Source organism: Plectropomus leopardus, chromosome 10, assembly GCF_008729295.1.
Source record: "Plectropomus leopardus isolate mb chromosome 10, YSFRI_Pleo_2.0, whole genome shotgun sequence".
Lineage (NCBI taxonomy): Eukaryota > Metazoa > Chordata > Actinopteri > Perciformes > Serranidae > Plectropomus > Plectropomus leopardus.
This window is the reverse complement of record NC_056472.1, coordinates 6,866,660-6,883,760: the sequence shown is the minus strand read 5'-3', so window position 1 is coordinate 6,883,760 and position 17,101 is coordinate 6,866,660. Positions and strand designations below refer to the sequence as shown.

At 40.4% G+C, this 17,101-nt stretch overlaps 1 protein-coding gene across 1 annotated transcript in view; it reads left to right on the top strand.

Moving 5' to 3' along the window:
- The window catches only part of tmeff2a (transmembrane protein with EGF-like and two follistatin-like domains 2a), a 139,400-nt gene that overhangs the window by 101,175 nt on the left and 21,124 nt on the right, over nucleotides 1–17,101 (top strand). The window contains exon 5 of the mRNA XM_042494882.1: nucleotides 10,600–10,696. Coding sequence (XP_042350816.1) covers nucleotides 10,600–10,696 — 97 coding nt within the window. The remainder of the gene's footprint in view (nucleotides 1–10,599; nucleotides 10,697–17,101) is intronic.

The following is a 17,101-nucleotide window of genomic DNA, read 5'->3' as shown; positions in this document are numbered from 1 at the left end:
ATGAATTTTGAGCCAAACCATTTTTTATAAATCTAATCACATGCTTTTCTTGCTTAAGGAAATTAATGTATAAACAAAGTGTTTACTGACATTGTACATTTATTTTAAAAAGGCTGTATGCATCAAATAAGCACAAACTGTACATTTCCTGTGAAAACAGAAGTGTATTTTGAAAGACACTATGCATTTAACAGGCTAAAATTGACACCCCTTCCCGGAATGTCAGCAGCAGGAGGATACCTCAACAGATGTTGACATGAGAATGTGTTGTCTTTCCACTGTACATAAATGAAGCAAATATATTCCGGATATGTCTCTGCCTCTGTCATCTTGCAGTGGTTACATCATTTGGGGATGTCAGAGTCTGCACAGTAGTGATCTCCACCGTATTGAATTTCCACTGCCAGACCAATCACAAGCACACCACTGGCACACAGAGCTGTCAATCATGTCACCAGATCTCCTTTATATAGCATCAAATACCTAAATAAAAACAAACCTACCAGAAAAATGAACACTTGAACAAACATCAGCGTGATAAGAACTGCCTAAAATGATAGAAACTATCTTTGGGTAAAATATATTTGAGATGTACTTTGATATTTTAGTTTGGCCCATGTCCCATGGAAGTTGCAAGGTTTATGACCTATACTGCAGCCAGCCACGAGGAGGCGATCCAGATGTTTTGGCTTCACTTTTTAGGAGCTGTCATATTATCTATCTTTCCTATACAGGCATTAGTCTTCATTAGGGACATCAGGTCATCAGAATAAGGTAATTTCACAAAATATTAAAAGTTGCTTTGCTCAGACAGTGAAGAATCTATGTTGTGATTCATGGAGCCAGTAAGACATGGTAGGCAAGTTATTCAAAGGTCATAGTAAGTAAGTAAACAAGTATCTAAATCAGAAAACCATTATTGTTTATAGTTAGGGGATGGAAATTTGTCTCTGATGTACCTCTGCCATTGCACCACAAACTACCTGCTGAAGGAATGAAGAGAACCAACCATACGATATGACACTGAAGTTCCAAGGTCGCATGTGAATCATCTCCATGACATGCACCAGCATGCCTCAATTACAAATGATCGCTGTCATTTCTGATTGACTCTGAAAAACATGAGAGCAGGCCGGTGATAAATTCACCCTGGTGAGGACTTGATCTGAGTTATGGTGTGTTCAATGGCAAAATGCACTCACTGCAGCTCGACAGCATCCAATCCCTTTCTGCTGCTTGTACAATTTTGCTGTGTAGTTATATAAAAAAGGATATTTATAATCAATCTTCTCTGAATGAGTCATTCTGACCCACCTTTGAATTGGATGGACATTGGAAAGCCTTGCTATTTTGCTTGTCAAAGTTCACTCAGATTGAACTGTGTGCAATGTGAATGAAGTGTGGTCAGTGTCGGTCTTCAGTCAAGTTAAACAACTCAACCAGTCAAAATTTGATGCCTCCTTCCAGTGTAATGTGAAAAACAAGCGCTTTGTTTCCTCATTCCCAACCTTTTAAAATATTGCTTGACGGATTTTATGTTGAAGTACTACTACATGGACTGTGTTTAGTTTCTCCCTGCCAATGCCCACCAAGCATTTTGATAGTATCATTATTTATATCACAGTCATTATTGCCCCGTGCCTGATTCATTTTGTCATTCACGTCACTGGAACAACCGCCCTTGGCACACTTTTTTGGAGGAGCTCGGCTTCTCCTCATCGGCCTTATGGCTGACAAATGACTTTGTGAAAAGCGATATGGTCTCCTGCAGGAAAAAAAAAAAAAGAATAGAAATTGAATCCTGGCCTCTGTCGGCAGTCTCATCTGTCATCTTTTCAATATTGATGTCCATTATGTTTATGGATTATTTGGCTGTCTTCTGTTCTCTGGCCCAGCTCGCCCTGTCGGATCGGCCACTTGGGGCAGCGGCCCGTTGATAATGCCATTTTGATTGATGGCTTTCATAGTTTAATTGTCAGCACCGTCTTCTTTTAATAGAGCTCCCCACACAACTGAAAGACTACGTCGCAGATGAGTCAGAGTTCAAACTGCGTGTACTGCTGGCAGTGTGAGGCAGATACAATGTGACTGTATCAAAGATTTGGTATCATCATCCCGGACCATTATCAGCTATTTGGCTCATGCTTATGGCTTCCTGTATCACCTTACATGGATCACATGTCCATTTACGGGAAGAAAACAGCCCTCTGTACGATTTATCACAGCTGCCAATGGGCCTAACTTTGTTTCACTGGAATGGTGCAATTATTCTGTGGCCTGTATACAAGTCTTTGGGGACACTCAGTGTGATTGAGTATATGCATAAGGAGTAATTTATCAGATACACACATATAAAACTAATGCCAGTCCTGCACTTTCTTTAAGGTTGTAATATTCAGTTTTTGTTGACGCTGTTTTTAGAGAGGTGTTGATTTACCTTAATGGAAATTGCTAAATGTATTTTGTAACAGTGAGAGATGTATCAAATATTTTGTCTACCTCATCAATATCAATAAGGCTAAAGCATACTGTCAACAGGGTGTTCCACTGTCCCATTGTACATAACAGGAAGTTTCTTCATGAGTTAATCTGCATTGTTCAACCCTGTCATTAAATCATTTTAGGGATACTTTGCCAATTTTCAACCAGCCTTTAATTATAACAATGTGGGTAGTATGTGTAAATGACCTGTGGTAAACTTCCCCCCATCTCCTTGCTCATCTCTCAACTCCAATTTGCTGGATGAAGTAAAACACTATATCTAGTGGGGTTTTTTGCTGGCCATAGGGCTGTTGCTCAAACTACAGATTGTATTTCTACAATTTTGTTATGTCCAGTACTGGACACACAGGGAGTGGTCCACCCCTGAGACCAAACTCAGTTCCAACAGTTAAACCAGGCAGTGCTTATCAAACAGCACTGTAATGTATTATATATTTCTCATTTAAGAATCATATTTAAGTTCACTGTTTAGCTGTAATATTAGAATTTTTGAATAGGAAGTGGGTGTCATACTGTTTCCTGTATTTTAAATGGTAGCTGAAAAAACTTAGATCAAACAGTATAGCTTACCAGGCTATACTCAATATCCATACATGCTTACAATACAGATTCCATCGGTGCTAAATGCCATATGGTGATGTTACAACACATGGTCGTCATATTTGCCCGTATTAACCAAACAAATCAGTAAAAAGCTCCAGGGAGTTTGAATAAATTGCTGTAAAAGCTTTTGAAGAGTGGCTTAGTAACAACAGTGAGCCATGTGGGGTTTACACAGAATCCGATTCAGTGACCACACACACCCAGCTACCTATAGGATGTATCAGCACATGTCTCGCTCCCATCCCTCGCCTCTCCTCCTCTCCCCAGTGTGTTTGCAACCAAGGTCGCAGTGGTCTTGCTCTGTTTTCCAGGGGTGTGTGGGCTTCATTCATCATCCGTGTGATAGCTGCATGCTAGAGTGCCCCAAATCCCCCGTCTGCGTTTGGGTGTGTGTCTTTGTGTGTGCACATGGGTTTGTGTCTGTGTGTGCCCACTCAAAGAAATTGTGTCTCGTACTCTCCGTATGCTCGCTCAAATGAATGATCTCTCTTCCTGTCGCTCTAAGTAAAACTCCCTTTTTGTCTCACTGATGCATCCACATGCAGAAAGGCACTCCATGCCTGTGTCCTTGTACATACAGTACAGTGAGTTAATGTTGGAAAAATATTCTATGCGATAGTATATTGCGCAGTGCAAGATGAGATGAGCGTGAGAAAGAAAGAAAGGCAGACAAAGAACAAGAAAGAATACAAATGTAAAACACAAGAACATTCACCACTCATGTCGATATATATATAGGAGAGGCACCTTTGGCAGCAGTTACAGCCCAAGGTTTGTGTCAATGGGTCGATCAGCTCGGGGACATATTGGACACTGCAATTCGTTCCTCATTCTTCTTTGCAGGAGGACAAAAGCTCTGTCAGGTTGCATGAGAACAATATGGAAAACTAACTTTTAACAGCCATAAAGCAGCGACATCTTTCCTGTCATCTTTGCCATGAAACCATGTAGCTCATTGAGAGGACTCTTGAAAGTCCTCCTCACTAGAGCCCTTCTTGCAATGACGATTTTTGAAAGCGGCCACCTTTCATTTTTTATCCAGTGCCTTTGGTGATTTTCTTTATTTATGCTTTGTATCAGAATCTTCTCATATTTTTAACAAAATCATGCTTTTCATGTTTGGGTTGGGCTCTCAAACACTTGATAAATTGTTAGCAGACTCTTCTGTTCAGGGGTCAAATTATTGTCATTGCTGTTCAAGTAGTATAAGAGTAATAGGTTATTTCATATCGATATAAAAATATCCCAACCGACCCCGCTCTCCCCTGCTTTCCATAAACTTTGCAAGCTGTGATTGTCAATGAAAAATAAACATGATGACATTCAGGAAAGAAATAGAACAAACTGGAGTGCCTGGACAAATCTATAAATCAGAGTCTGAGGCGGAAATGTCTCACAATTATCAACATGTGGGTGTCTAAGCCGATGGATAGCAGCTAGCCATGCTAACTCAATAAACAGTGCTTACAGTGGCATATTGATTAATTAGTTAGGTAACTGCTGAATCTAAATTACCCGGAGGTGTGAATGCAAGTGTGAATTGTTGTCTGTCTCTATGTGTCAGCCCTGTGATTGACTCCTGCCCCACCGTCACCCTGTATATGATAAGCAGTTACATGGAACAACAGCAACAGTGATTTCAGCGCAAACAGTGACAAAGCCCTTGCACACTTAGTTATTTTTGTTTGTTTTCTTAAATCCATCATCCAAAAAAACATCATGTTCTATTTGTTCAAAAATTCACAATACAAAATTAGATGAAAAGACTCATTTATTATATTTATGCTTCTTTCCAGTGGAGATATCTATCGGGCTGTCACTGCTCTAGCATACTCCGAGCACAGATGGAGCAGCACATCAGGCGCAGTGTCAGTGAAACTTAGCCTTTCATTGTGCAAAAAAAAATTGCTTTCATTCACCTCTGCAGCAGCTGCTCCTCTTATCCGTCGATCTGATCTGATCTGCTCTGATCTGATTGATTGACTGCTTACTCTCAAACTGTGCAAACTGCTGCTGAGGGAAAAAAATCTCATGAAGAGACCAGCGCTGTGTTCATGGACCTGCAAACGTCTCAGATTTAGAAAGGGGACACAGAATAAAGCAGTAAAAAGATTCATTTTTGAGTACAATTTTTGCTTTGGTTTGTTTATTATGGATTTTATGTTTTAAGCTAATGTGCAAATGACATGTACATTCATTTCTTCCAGTTTGATAAACACTTAAAAAAAAAAAAATTATATATCTGCCATGTCATCAGTTATATTTTTTCTAGTTTGCCGCATCTGTCTTTTAGTCTTTGCTTCTATTGTACAACTTGAAAATTTTTCCATTTTCTCGTGGAAAAGTTTGGTGAATGCATGGCTGGTGGATCCCAATATTAAGAGCAGAAATCACATTCTGTGTTTTTTCATGTGGTTTCTGTGTATACATGCATGTGCACAGCATTTACAATGTTAAGCTCCACACACCAGTGAGGGGATTAAGACACTCTTTAACCCCTGGAGGAAGCTGCACAGCAGTTTTGTGAACGATCCGCCATTTTTGCACCTCGTTTTATCTCTTATCCTGCTTATCTCCCCTTTAGCTTGTCATTTCTAATCTCTTCTTCTGTTTCTAGTAACTTCATCAATTTTTCTTGCCTTTGCACTTGCTTGTTTTTCTTCCTCTTCTCTCCCCTTCCTGTTCTGCTTAAGTCACACAAAAGCTTCACAGAGAAAGTGTTCCGTTTATCAACTGCTTGACACAAAAGCGAACAAAGGGAAGAGAGGATTTGGTGGAGATGAAGGTGAGGCTAGGACAGTAGTCACGGAGGAGGCCAGGGACTGGTCTGGCCCAAGCGCAGATCGATACTAGGTGATGTAGGAGCTGGTGGGGGGTGCCTGCGGGGGCAGTAGATGGGCTAATCATTTCAGTCATTACCCAGCCGTGTCTCCTGATTCCAGGGATTAGCAAACGCAGAAACAGGGGAGATGTTGTGTTAGTGCTACAGGAGACTCTATCAGGGATTTGAGGAGTGGAAAACACTGCCTGTCCCCAGTCGCCTTTGGTAATTGTGCCTGTAGTACCGTGCATGGGGATCTGGGGAAGAGTGTGTGTGTGTGAGAGAGTGTGCATACAAGATGTTTTAGCTGTAGTGTTAGGGCGCAAAGGACAGAAAGAAGAGGGAAAGGAGACAATGTTGGTATTAGCGTTGTGCATGTACGTGCACACCGGTGAAAAATACAAGCAGGCATTAGAGAGTCCTGTACAGTCCCTCTCTCTCTATCGTAGGAGAGGAGAGTAGTGGGAGAGCTTACATGCTTGCCTGCCCACGAGCCTTTATGTGGAGCTGATCATTTGACAGCGTACAAAGCAGAGAGAGACTGGCTGCCCACAAGAGTCCTGTGAAAATTTCACACACCGCAACATACACGACGGGTGGAAATAAGGAAAATTACATTGACGTCAGCGGTCAAAGAGTCGCAGCTAGCTAAGTCATTCAGCTGCAGCGCCTGCTTCGACAGTACCCTACACTCTGATGTGATACAAAAAACAAGCCCGTATAATTGAACTGTCATGCACAGTTGAACACTTGAGAACAACACTGACAGCACGCTGTAGAAGTAGATGAATTAAGAAACATCGGTTTGTCGCTTGCATTAGGGCGTTTAAAAGGGGAACTTTACCGCTTTTACACACCAAATCAGTTTACTGGTTATGAAGAGCAGTGTTTACGTTTACTTTGTGTAATTTCTTATGTGTCCCAGGAAGAAATAATAACCCTAGTGATTGAGACAACTTATTTATAACAGAAAGCCTGCCTTACAGACTCTGGGCATAGAGTTCGAAGAACATGGCCATTTACCAAGATACAGAACCATGCAATTGAATTACATGAGGTGAAAATTTCTAGGAACCTCTTGATTCAATTTGAATCTGATTGAGAGGGCTATGATGCAGTTTGAAAAATGATAATCAATACATCTTGATGCACATATTATACGTGCTTTATTTTTTCATACTGTGTGATTACTTGCTATTTTAAAACACATATTTTAATGATCTATAATTAAAAGTAGTGATTCCCCTTCAGCTGTGGGAATGTTTCAAATCAGCTCATTCACTGTTTCCCACAGAATCTATGTGTGGCAGCAGCTGACAATAAAGGTGTGGGGGCAGTAAATTTCCCATTTCAAAAAAGAATCTTGTCTGTGTGTGTGAAAGCAACGCAGGCAGAACACGTTTTTTTTTTTTTTGTTTTTTTTTTGTACTAGCAGTTTGAGGAGTTTGAGTCACAGGGTGGATCATTTATCCGTTGATCTGGTGGGAGCTTTTCAAACTGATTGATGAGAGGGAAGCTGCTGCAGAAGTAAGGGAAAGCAAACTTTTAGATCCAGCGCAGTGGACGGTTAAGTTTCACTGTCACTTCATCTGACGTTCTGCTGCTCCGTCTCTGCTGGAGTACACTGTGCTTCAGTCGTGTGCTGCATCAGTAACCAAACAGTCTTCCAATAGCGCTGCCAATGAACAGTGCAGCTCCAAAAAATATCCAATCTATTTGTAGTGGCAGATGTTTTAATTGTGGCGAGTCGCCAGTAATACATGAATGAGTTGAAAACCCCGGCTCAGAGTGAGAGTCTTTACTGCATTTTGCTGTCATTTGCAATCGTACTAGTTTCTCTCCTCTCTGTTTCATGCCCGACAGGGCTTCACCTGGGATACAGGGGAGACAGATTAACATTACATGAGTTGACGACATGTTATGTGCAATAAATATCTCTTAAATGCATTCACAAGTACAGGAGTAGTAACAAATAGGAGGAACATAAGAAACATGAACACACAACACAGTGACACATTTTACATACGTTATGTCACACCATCCAAAGGTTCAGCCAAGAGAAACATATAGCCTGGTCTCACAGACTGTTACAGGCAATCATAATGTCAATTTCCAATGATTGACCTTTCTGCATGAAATACAATGTTTCAAGAGAGAACTGCAAAGCAACTCGTAATCAGTTTATTCCCCCACACCTAATGATAGGACCTGTAGAGGTTTTGGAGCTTGAAGCATACTGAAGACTAAAAGTACTCAAGTTGATACAAGGGAAACATATAAGGAACTCACTATTGAGAAGCTATAACAGCATGTTACCACATGATTCTTTTTTTTTTATCCTTCAGTACTTTTTGCTAGCAACTGTTCTTTTTCTTTTTTGGATCATCTTTTTATATAACATGATAAATCACTCATTTTACATTTCAGCGGGTTATTTTTTATGCACGTGGATTTGAAATTGGTTATATTATCCACTCAGTGTGATTCACAATTGCTCTTAGATAATGCCGTTAAACTCAAGAGAGACAGACTCAAGTGCAGATTTCCTGACTGAACACATCACCACAATTCAACTTGATAATGTCTTTCTTTTAACCGTCCCTCGCCTACTTCTTTAGAACACTTATAATCCCTGTTTGGAACAAAGTCTTTCTTTTAACATTTCTCTACAAAAATTGAAATGTCATTCCCAAAATAAAATATTTCTGATGACATCTTCTGGGTGTTTTTTCAGTCTTTAGAAAGCCCCCCTCAGAGTTACAGAAGACATTATACAGTGCAACAGTATTCACAGGCTGTGACTTGTGACTAATAAACTAAACTTCAGGAGTGACATTGCTAAGGTGCGCCTTTAAGGAAATGAGCAACAAAGAGAGCACAGTGGACACTTTTTTTAGAATGAATGACCCAGTGTTTCCCTGCTGTTTTGGATCTCAGTGGGGAAATGAAATTTGACCAGTAGTTGAGTTGAACTATAATGAGGTTCATGATATCAGCAGCAGAGACAGGTGGCTTTATAAAGAGTTGCGTTAGTGCCAGCTTTGCAAGTACTGCTGCTGCCAGCACATACAGTATGTACCTCCACATGCCATGAAACTATGAGCCAAAATGTTTTTCATAATGTCATCACTTTATTCTGTGCAAGAAAGCTGCTTAATTATCATCAAATAGGGAAATTTTTGAAGAAAAATTGACAATATTTTGGAATCAAATGAAGCTCTAGTTGCACTTTGAATAGGTTAGACTCTAGAATTATATATGAGAGTGTGTGGTGAAATGGTTTCTGCAGTAAGACGATTTGGCATTCAGGCTCCACTGGTGGGCCGCGTGCCATCGCAGCTTCACACCTTGCAGTCTTGCCAGTCTTGTGACCTGAAGGTAAAGCAAACCAAAGCTGTGAATACAGAATGTACGTCTTGCCACCTGACTGCAAATGTTCAGCATTCAGAGAATGATGTTGCCTCACCACCATGGCTGCCTTCCAACACCTGCAGCTTCAGACACAGCTTCAAAAGGAAAAATCACTAGAAGCAAAGGCAGGGCGTTTGAAAGGAGCTTAACATCTTCAGCAAAGGAACTTTTCAATCTTGCGGGCTGCATTGTGTGTTTGGACACAGGCAAAAGAGGCTGAATGAAGCTGTTGGGATAATCTGACCCAACAGCCACAAAATCCAAGCTGAGAGTTACGGAGAGGGACAGTGAACGGTGAAGGACGGCGAAGAAACTGACTTTAACCTTAAAATAAGAGTTGAACCCAACTTAAGCTTGACAGCGGAAAATCAGGTTAAACCTCTCTACCAGAGTTCTTTTCAATTCACCCAACGACACGCTGGGGATCACAAGAAATAACAAAAGTTTCAGGAGGGAAATTGTAAGTGGCGACACAAGGGAGCGATGCACGGCAGCAACATCTCCTGGTGTCTGTGCACGCATGTGTGTTGGGGAGATTAAAGATATGACATGTGGAAATGATGCCAAGTTCCACCTCTTCATCTCCTTTTCCAAAGTTGTCCTCATGGGCCTTAGTAAGTTTAAAAATAGAGCTTTTCTAATGGAGAAGAGGGCCGAGGGGAAAGAGAAGAAGAGCGAAAGCGTGCAGAGACTCGAGGAGTCCTCTGTGGTAGGAGAATGCAATTTGAGATTGGCCAGATTGCTTTTTTTTCCCTCTCCCTCATCCCCCTCGGCCGCTCATGAGGCGTGATATGCACCGGCGGGGTCCCTAAGCCGCCATAAGCCTGACGCCAGTACCCACCCCGCCGCCAAGGAGACGTCGCACTCACAGCGAGAGAAAATCAGCGCGATGAAATAAAAGAGGGACTCCAAAAAGATCAGCAGGGATACTGGGAGTGATAGATGAGAGCGAGGCGAGGGGAGTCTGGAGGGAGCAGGGGAAGGGTGGAGGAAAGGGGAAGGAGCGAAGGGATGAAGGAGATAGCTTTGGTGGGATTATGGCAAGATATGGCAGAATATAAATGCACTTGAGTTGTCCAAGGCTGATTTCTCACGGTCACATTGCATTGTGAGAGGTGCATTGTTACGGGCCTTTGTTACAGGTTTGTTCTCCCTCCGAATGAACCACTTGGGTGTCAGACAAATATAGTCGCACGTTGCAAATCTGTCTTGGATGAAACAGGCGTTACACATTCTGCTTTGTCTCTCTCTGACGCTTTCAGGAGGAGAAGGCTCAGCCGAGGCAGGGCAGAAGGAAACGTCCACCTGTGATATTTGCCAGTTTGGGGCTGAGTGCGATGTGGACGCAGAGGATGTTTGGTGAGTTCACACAAACACACACACACACACACACACTTTTTTGTCAAAGCCACGTGGCAGCAGTTAACCTCCACAGCTGGTAATCTTGACACCTTGTGACGTTTTTTATCCCCAAAAACTACCACCTTTATTTATTATTTGAAACATTTTAGTGATTTTCAACACTAAGGATTTATATTAGAGCTCTTTTTTATACTGCACACATCCGCAGCTGAACACCCACTGAGGTTTAGTGCATGGTTGACCATTTCATTTAACCTCAATTACTAGAGCAGGGCACAGAGAGAAAGGAGATTTTCGCTTATTCTGGAAATCCAATTACTATCCTTACAGGACTTGCCAATGTCAGGCCAAAAATGACTTTCACTCACACAAGGAAAACTAGTTCAGTCAAGAAATAACGTTTATCATGAATTTAACTATTCATTGGAAAAGAGACAGATGCAGGTAATATGTTATCGGGTTTCTGGCTCGGGTAAGAAAAGAAGCAGAATTATAATCCAGGGTACATAACAAACACTCAATATATCAATCTTATATCGATATTGTTATATGACACTAGATACTACCTGAGATTTTGGCTATTGCAGTATCAAGTGTTGTCTTTTCCTGGTTTTAAACATACAATATGTAATTTTCTGCGGGTAGGGGTCTACTAATCAAAACAATAACAAAAGACAGATCAATCAGTCAGTTTCTCTCAGGTAGAATTCCTTTGGTGTTCATTGTTGAGGAGGTTTTTTACCCTGAGCTGAATTTTCCAGAGAGGTCTCCTTCTCTCCAAAACCAATGGACCCGGTAATTTAAACCAGTTAAAGCACTAAATAAAGCAGGTTGATGTTGAAAATGTGTTTCTCCGCCATTTTTACCGGGAGCCGAATTACCTCTTTTCCAAAAACAAACTTCACTTGTCGATTAAAACTGATAAAAGCTTTGAATGAAGTTGTTTTGTGTTAAAAATGAGTGTTTCTCTCATGCTATTTTGCAAGGCAGGGGCTTGAGTCAAGCTGCCTCTAACGTTTGCTAACCTTTTTCTCTGATAAGTTAAGATCCAAATGTTCGGGAGGTCTTTTACTGTGAGCCAAATTATCTACAGAGGTCTCCTCCTCTCCAAAATAAATTGACCTGGTGATTTAAACTGGTAAAAATGCTTAAAAAAGCAGTTTCATGTGAAAAACTGTTTTTTATGCTGTTTGGCACAGCATGGGCTTGAGCCAAGCTGCCTCTAATGTTTGCTCACTTTTTTCTCTGATAACTTTAGATCCAAACATCTGATGACCAAAATCCTTCATCTGGTTTAAAAAAATATAGTTAAAACAATCAATATCTAAAAATTGGACCAAAAACGTGGTTTAAAAGTTGGATAAAAAGTCTATTTATTACAACTTCTGGTAGAGAGTGCAAAGTCGACATGGACCTTGCCCTTGATAAATATTATAGATTTCTCTGGGTTTGAACATTGTTGGAAATATGTAGGATAATGAAAGTACACAACTAATATTGTTCTAGTCATTTTTAGACTTTTAAATGTCGAAAAGTTACACGTTATCCTATAAGGCTGCATTACCATAGACCAATCATACTGTTCCGTCACCCAGCTCCAATTAAGGTCCAACAACTAAACAGCTGGGCATCGTAGACTTTCATTAAATCATCTGACATTTTCTTCTTTTTCAGACAGGTTTTGTGGATTTTAAGCTAAATGTCGCATCTTAGAATGTGTAAAAGTGATACTTTTTATCTGGAGGGGCTAGAAGGAGATATATTTGTTTTTTTCCTTGTTCCATAACCAAAAAAATGTAGGGTATAGCCTACTGAACAATACACATGCAACTTTTTCTTTTTGATGATTATAACAGTGGCCTACCCTGCTTTACAGGCAGCCAAGAGTCAATAGCACCAATAGTCAACCCTACAGTATCACTCCAATATTGATATTAAGGTATTTGATCAAAAATACTGTGATATTTCATTTCCGCCATATTGTCCAGCCCTATGGTCAACTGTTGAACTGGTTTCAGCATCAGACAGTAACATCAGTGTATTTGCTCTCTATAGCATGAGTGAAGCTTAAATGAACTCAGCATTACTGATTTGGTGTGGAACGAGGATCAGCTGCTATCAGCAAAAGGGAGGCAGTGCTTATAAGAAATCCCAGACGTACCGCTGGAAATTAGAAGTGCCCTGAGAGTATGACTCTATCAAACTGCCTGATGTAATGGAAAGATAATGTACCCTGGTGTGCAATAACCGTAATGCCAACGAATGGTTTCATGATGCATTCTGAGCCTTGTTGCAAATACCAAACAGCTGGAGTCCACTCCTCCTGATGCCACCCACTTCCACAAATGCACCTTAATATTCTACTAAAACGCACAAATGGATTTATTGACAATTTCTTAATCCCTAGAGGTGGAAATCATAAGGTCACGACAGCACAGCGCACAGCAGATGATGTGTGCATACAAAGCTGAAAATACAAAGGAAAATGGAGCCTCTAGCATGTGCAGCACAACTAGAACAAAGGCCATTACACAATGTATACCATGGGACATTTGTCCCGACAATCAGAAGACAATGGATAAGAAAAGAGCAGCAGCCAACGTCAATAATGTATCTCGTTAAAAAAGCAGTTGACACCGGCAGACATATGAATATTTCACAGTCCTTTTCTTGTAAAACGGAAAGTACAAGTACTCTTTAATCTTTCAAAAGTCCCAAGGTGTTTTGACAAGAATGTTTCTGGTGAATAATCAGACAGGTGATTGCAACCCAACAGCAGGTAATTTTCATCAAACAGCAGCCAACCGCTGCCGTAGCGCCGGATCATTTTGATTAAAATGACAGGTTATTCCAATCAGGCGGCAGCTGATTTTAATCAAACAAGCCGTCAGTTAATCAAACAATGAGTGGAGAGAGAAGACTGTAATCAACAGCCAGGTGACGGCAAAGTGATGTGTTTATTAAAATGCATTTTTCTTATTTTCATACAAACAATACAAAGTGATAAATAAATGCTGCTTTGTAAATTATTAGCCACTGTATGAAGTGTTATGGGGTATGTGGTACTCGAAGTGGCCTGATAATGAGACTGAAGTGCCATTTTGTTTTCACTTCATCATTCAAGTAAGAAGTTTATTCATGTTTGTTATGTTCTGTTTGGAAGCAGTTTTTCATTTTGCCCTAACCAATCAGAGGATGTATCCTCCCTGCCCATGTTACTTCCAGCTGATGTGGAAGCTGCCATGTCATATTTTCTGAAAATGTCACTATATTCACTTTATCCACACAGATTCTAGCAAATGCCATTAGAAGCCGTAAGAAGAGGAGGATTTTTTTCACAAATGATCTGTGTCATGTACTACTGGGTGGATAAAGTGATGGTTTCAGCAAAAAGTTGTTTTTATAAAAGATACCAACTGTAGCTTTAACGTTTGTTGTGTTAATCTGAGAAATACTCCGTTTCAAAAGAGTTGTTCGACATTTTGGGAAATCCTCCTCTTCACTTTCTCAGAGTTAGATGAAAAGATTGATACCATTCTCTAGATGTGAGAGTGGTATCGATCTTCTTAGAAATTGAAAAGATGTATTTTCCAGAGTTTCAGACCTTCAAGAGTTGACATTACTGTTGGGATCGCACTACATGGTCACTGTGTCGCATCATGATGTCATGAGTTCCTGCTGTGACTCGGCCAAAATACATGACTACACATTACGTCCTGACTAATCATAGCTTGCTGTCTTTTGTGACTTGCATGACAAAGTGCACAGAGTGCTCTGTGCTTCTATAGGTCAACATCATGAAAGAGGTTGTCGTCTCTGCGAAAAAAGGCAAAAATGTTCTTACAAGCTGGTCTTTTTGTTTGTGGTGTTCCACGGTGACACTCTAATAAAAGCAGTAGTGGCCGTGCCCAATGTCACATTTATTATGGCCGTTTTCCTGTTACCATTTTTCTTGCTTTATCAAAGAAGATGACCTCCACATTCCTCATCTCAACTACAACGCTCTGATTGGCTGATTGAGCACAACATTAAAACCTTTTTTTAAAATTCCTGAAAAAAAATCCACCAATTCAGTAGTCTGGAACAAGGTTAAAGTCTTTTTTAAAAGTTGTAAATAATGGGGTGTCTGGTGGCTCAGTGGATAAAGCCGGTGCCCCATCTATGAGGGCAGTGTCCGTCCTGCAACGGCCATGGGTTCGATTCAAGCTCATGGCCCTTTGCTGTATGTCATCCCTTCTCTCTCCCCCTTTCACGCTATCACTCTGTCCTATCTAATAAAGGCAGAAATGCCAAAAAAATAATCTTTTACAAAATAAATAAATAAATAATTGTTGAGACACTTGTAACTGCGGGTGGCATCAACAACCTTTGCCTTTAGAGAAATAAACCATCAGTGTGTTATTCAATCATCACAAGACATTTTGCTGTTTTTACTTTATTTTTTATACCTCATCATTATGTTCTTACATTCTGACAGTATAAAAGAATTCATGACAATTGTAATGAAGGGTTATTGTCATAATGTGCTCAGAAATTATGCTTTCACAGAGCAGTCTGGTCAAGAGAAAAATGAACGTTTCTTTAGTTGTATTTGTCATCATTTATGACTCACCATCTGGATTCAAATACGGAAAACTGAGCTCTGATGTGTCAGAAATGCTGCATGTCCGTTGAAACTATTTAGGCTGAACTAAACTGCGTTTGACCCTGTAAAGAGCCTCACTATCCTTACACTAGCTCTCTGTGCTCTGGAGGCAGGCAGAAGGCAAAAAAAGACCAATTTACCCCTTAAAGGATCAATAGAGTGACGCAAAAACCCATTTAGATCCATTTGTGGTGTAAAACTGTAATTACCCACAAAAACCCATGCTTTCAAACCCATCAATAGCACCCATCAGTGTTGATAGAATTAAGGTAAAGGAGGAGCAAATGGCACGATAGCCAGAGAGGGGCTGAAGGGACACTTTCAGTGTGAGCGCTGGGTTTGCACCTCTGTAGAAACCAGTAGGGAGCTTTTCATAGCCGGCTCGTGTGTCCATCCTGCCGAGAGTAAAAAGGAAAGACATGGGTGGGTGTTAGTGAGATAGTTACTACTCAACATATAATCAACTGACTAATCAATTGTTAAAATAATCATCACTTGCAGCCCTTCTTTGCAGTCATTTTTTTGTCTTTGCTGTCTCTTTTCATCTCTTTGTAGTCTTTTTGCATCTCTTTGCAGTCATTTTGAGTCTTTGCAGTCACTTTTCATCTCTTTGCAGTCATTTTTGTGTCTTTGTAGTCTCTTTTCATCTCTTTGTAGTCTTTTTAAATCTCTTTGTAGTCTCTTTTCATCTCTTTGTAGTTATTTTGTGAGTCTTTGTAGTCTCTTTTCATCTCTATGTATTCATTTTGAGTCTTTGTAGTTTTCTGCATCTCTTTGCAGTCATTTTGTGAGTCTGTAGTCTCTTTTCATCTCTTTGTAGTCTTTTTGCATCTCTTTATAGTCTCTTTTCATCTCTTTGCAGTCATTTTGAGAGTCTTTGCAGTTTCTTTTCATCTCTTTACAGTGATTTTGTGAGTCTTTGCAGTCTGTTTTTGCATCTCTTTGCAGTCATTTAGAGTCTTTGCAGTCTCTTTTCATCTCGTTGCAGTCATTTTGTGATTTCTTTGTCTTTCTGCATCTTTGTAACTTTTTTTCACCTTTTTCAAGTCATTTTGTGAGTGTAGTCTTTTGCATTTCTTTGCAGTCATTTTGTGAAAATATGTTTACACCTCTGCTTTATTTGTAGTTATTTTGTGTGTGTGTGTGTGTGTGTGTGTGTGTGTGTGTGTGTGTGTGTGTGTGTGGGTGGGGTGCGTGTGTGTGTGTGTGGTTGCGTGTGTGTGTGTTCAGAGGGCCATTTTTGCCTCTGATCATTTTAATTATTTGTATATATACTATGTGTACATACAGTATATATGCTCTCCCTCCCTTTTTAATTTCAACATTGCTGATTTGTTTACTCTCTCTCTCTCTCCTTCTCCCTCTCTGCCTGTTTGCCTCTCTCTCTCATTTTTTCAAAGGATTACAGTGAAATTTGAGGCTAAGGATTATGAAAATCAATGCTATGTTCAGTTAGTTTGCCAGGGTTTAGTGCTTAGGATTTGTACACAACATGAGGCAGTCAGTGGATATGTTGGCCTCGGCTGCTGTGTGTGTATGCTGTGGTGTGTGTTTGCGAGTGTTTACATGTGTGTAAAGTGGCCTTTTCTGTTGGGAGCCAGCAGACAGTCTGAGGGGCAGGGGAGAAATAATCGTGGAGAACTAATCAATACGACACATCCTGCTAAGAAAGTATCCGCACGCACACGTCACACACATTCTTGTATGTAGAGTACACACATTCACACACACCTCTAACACTTCTCAGCCCCTTTGTG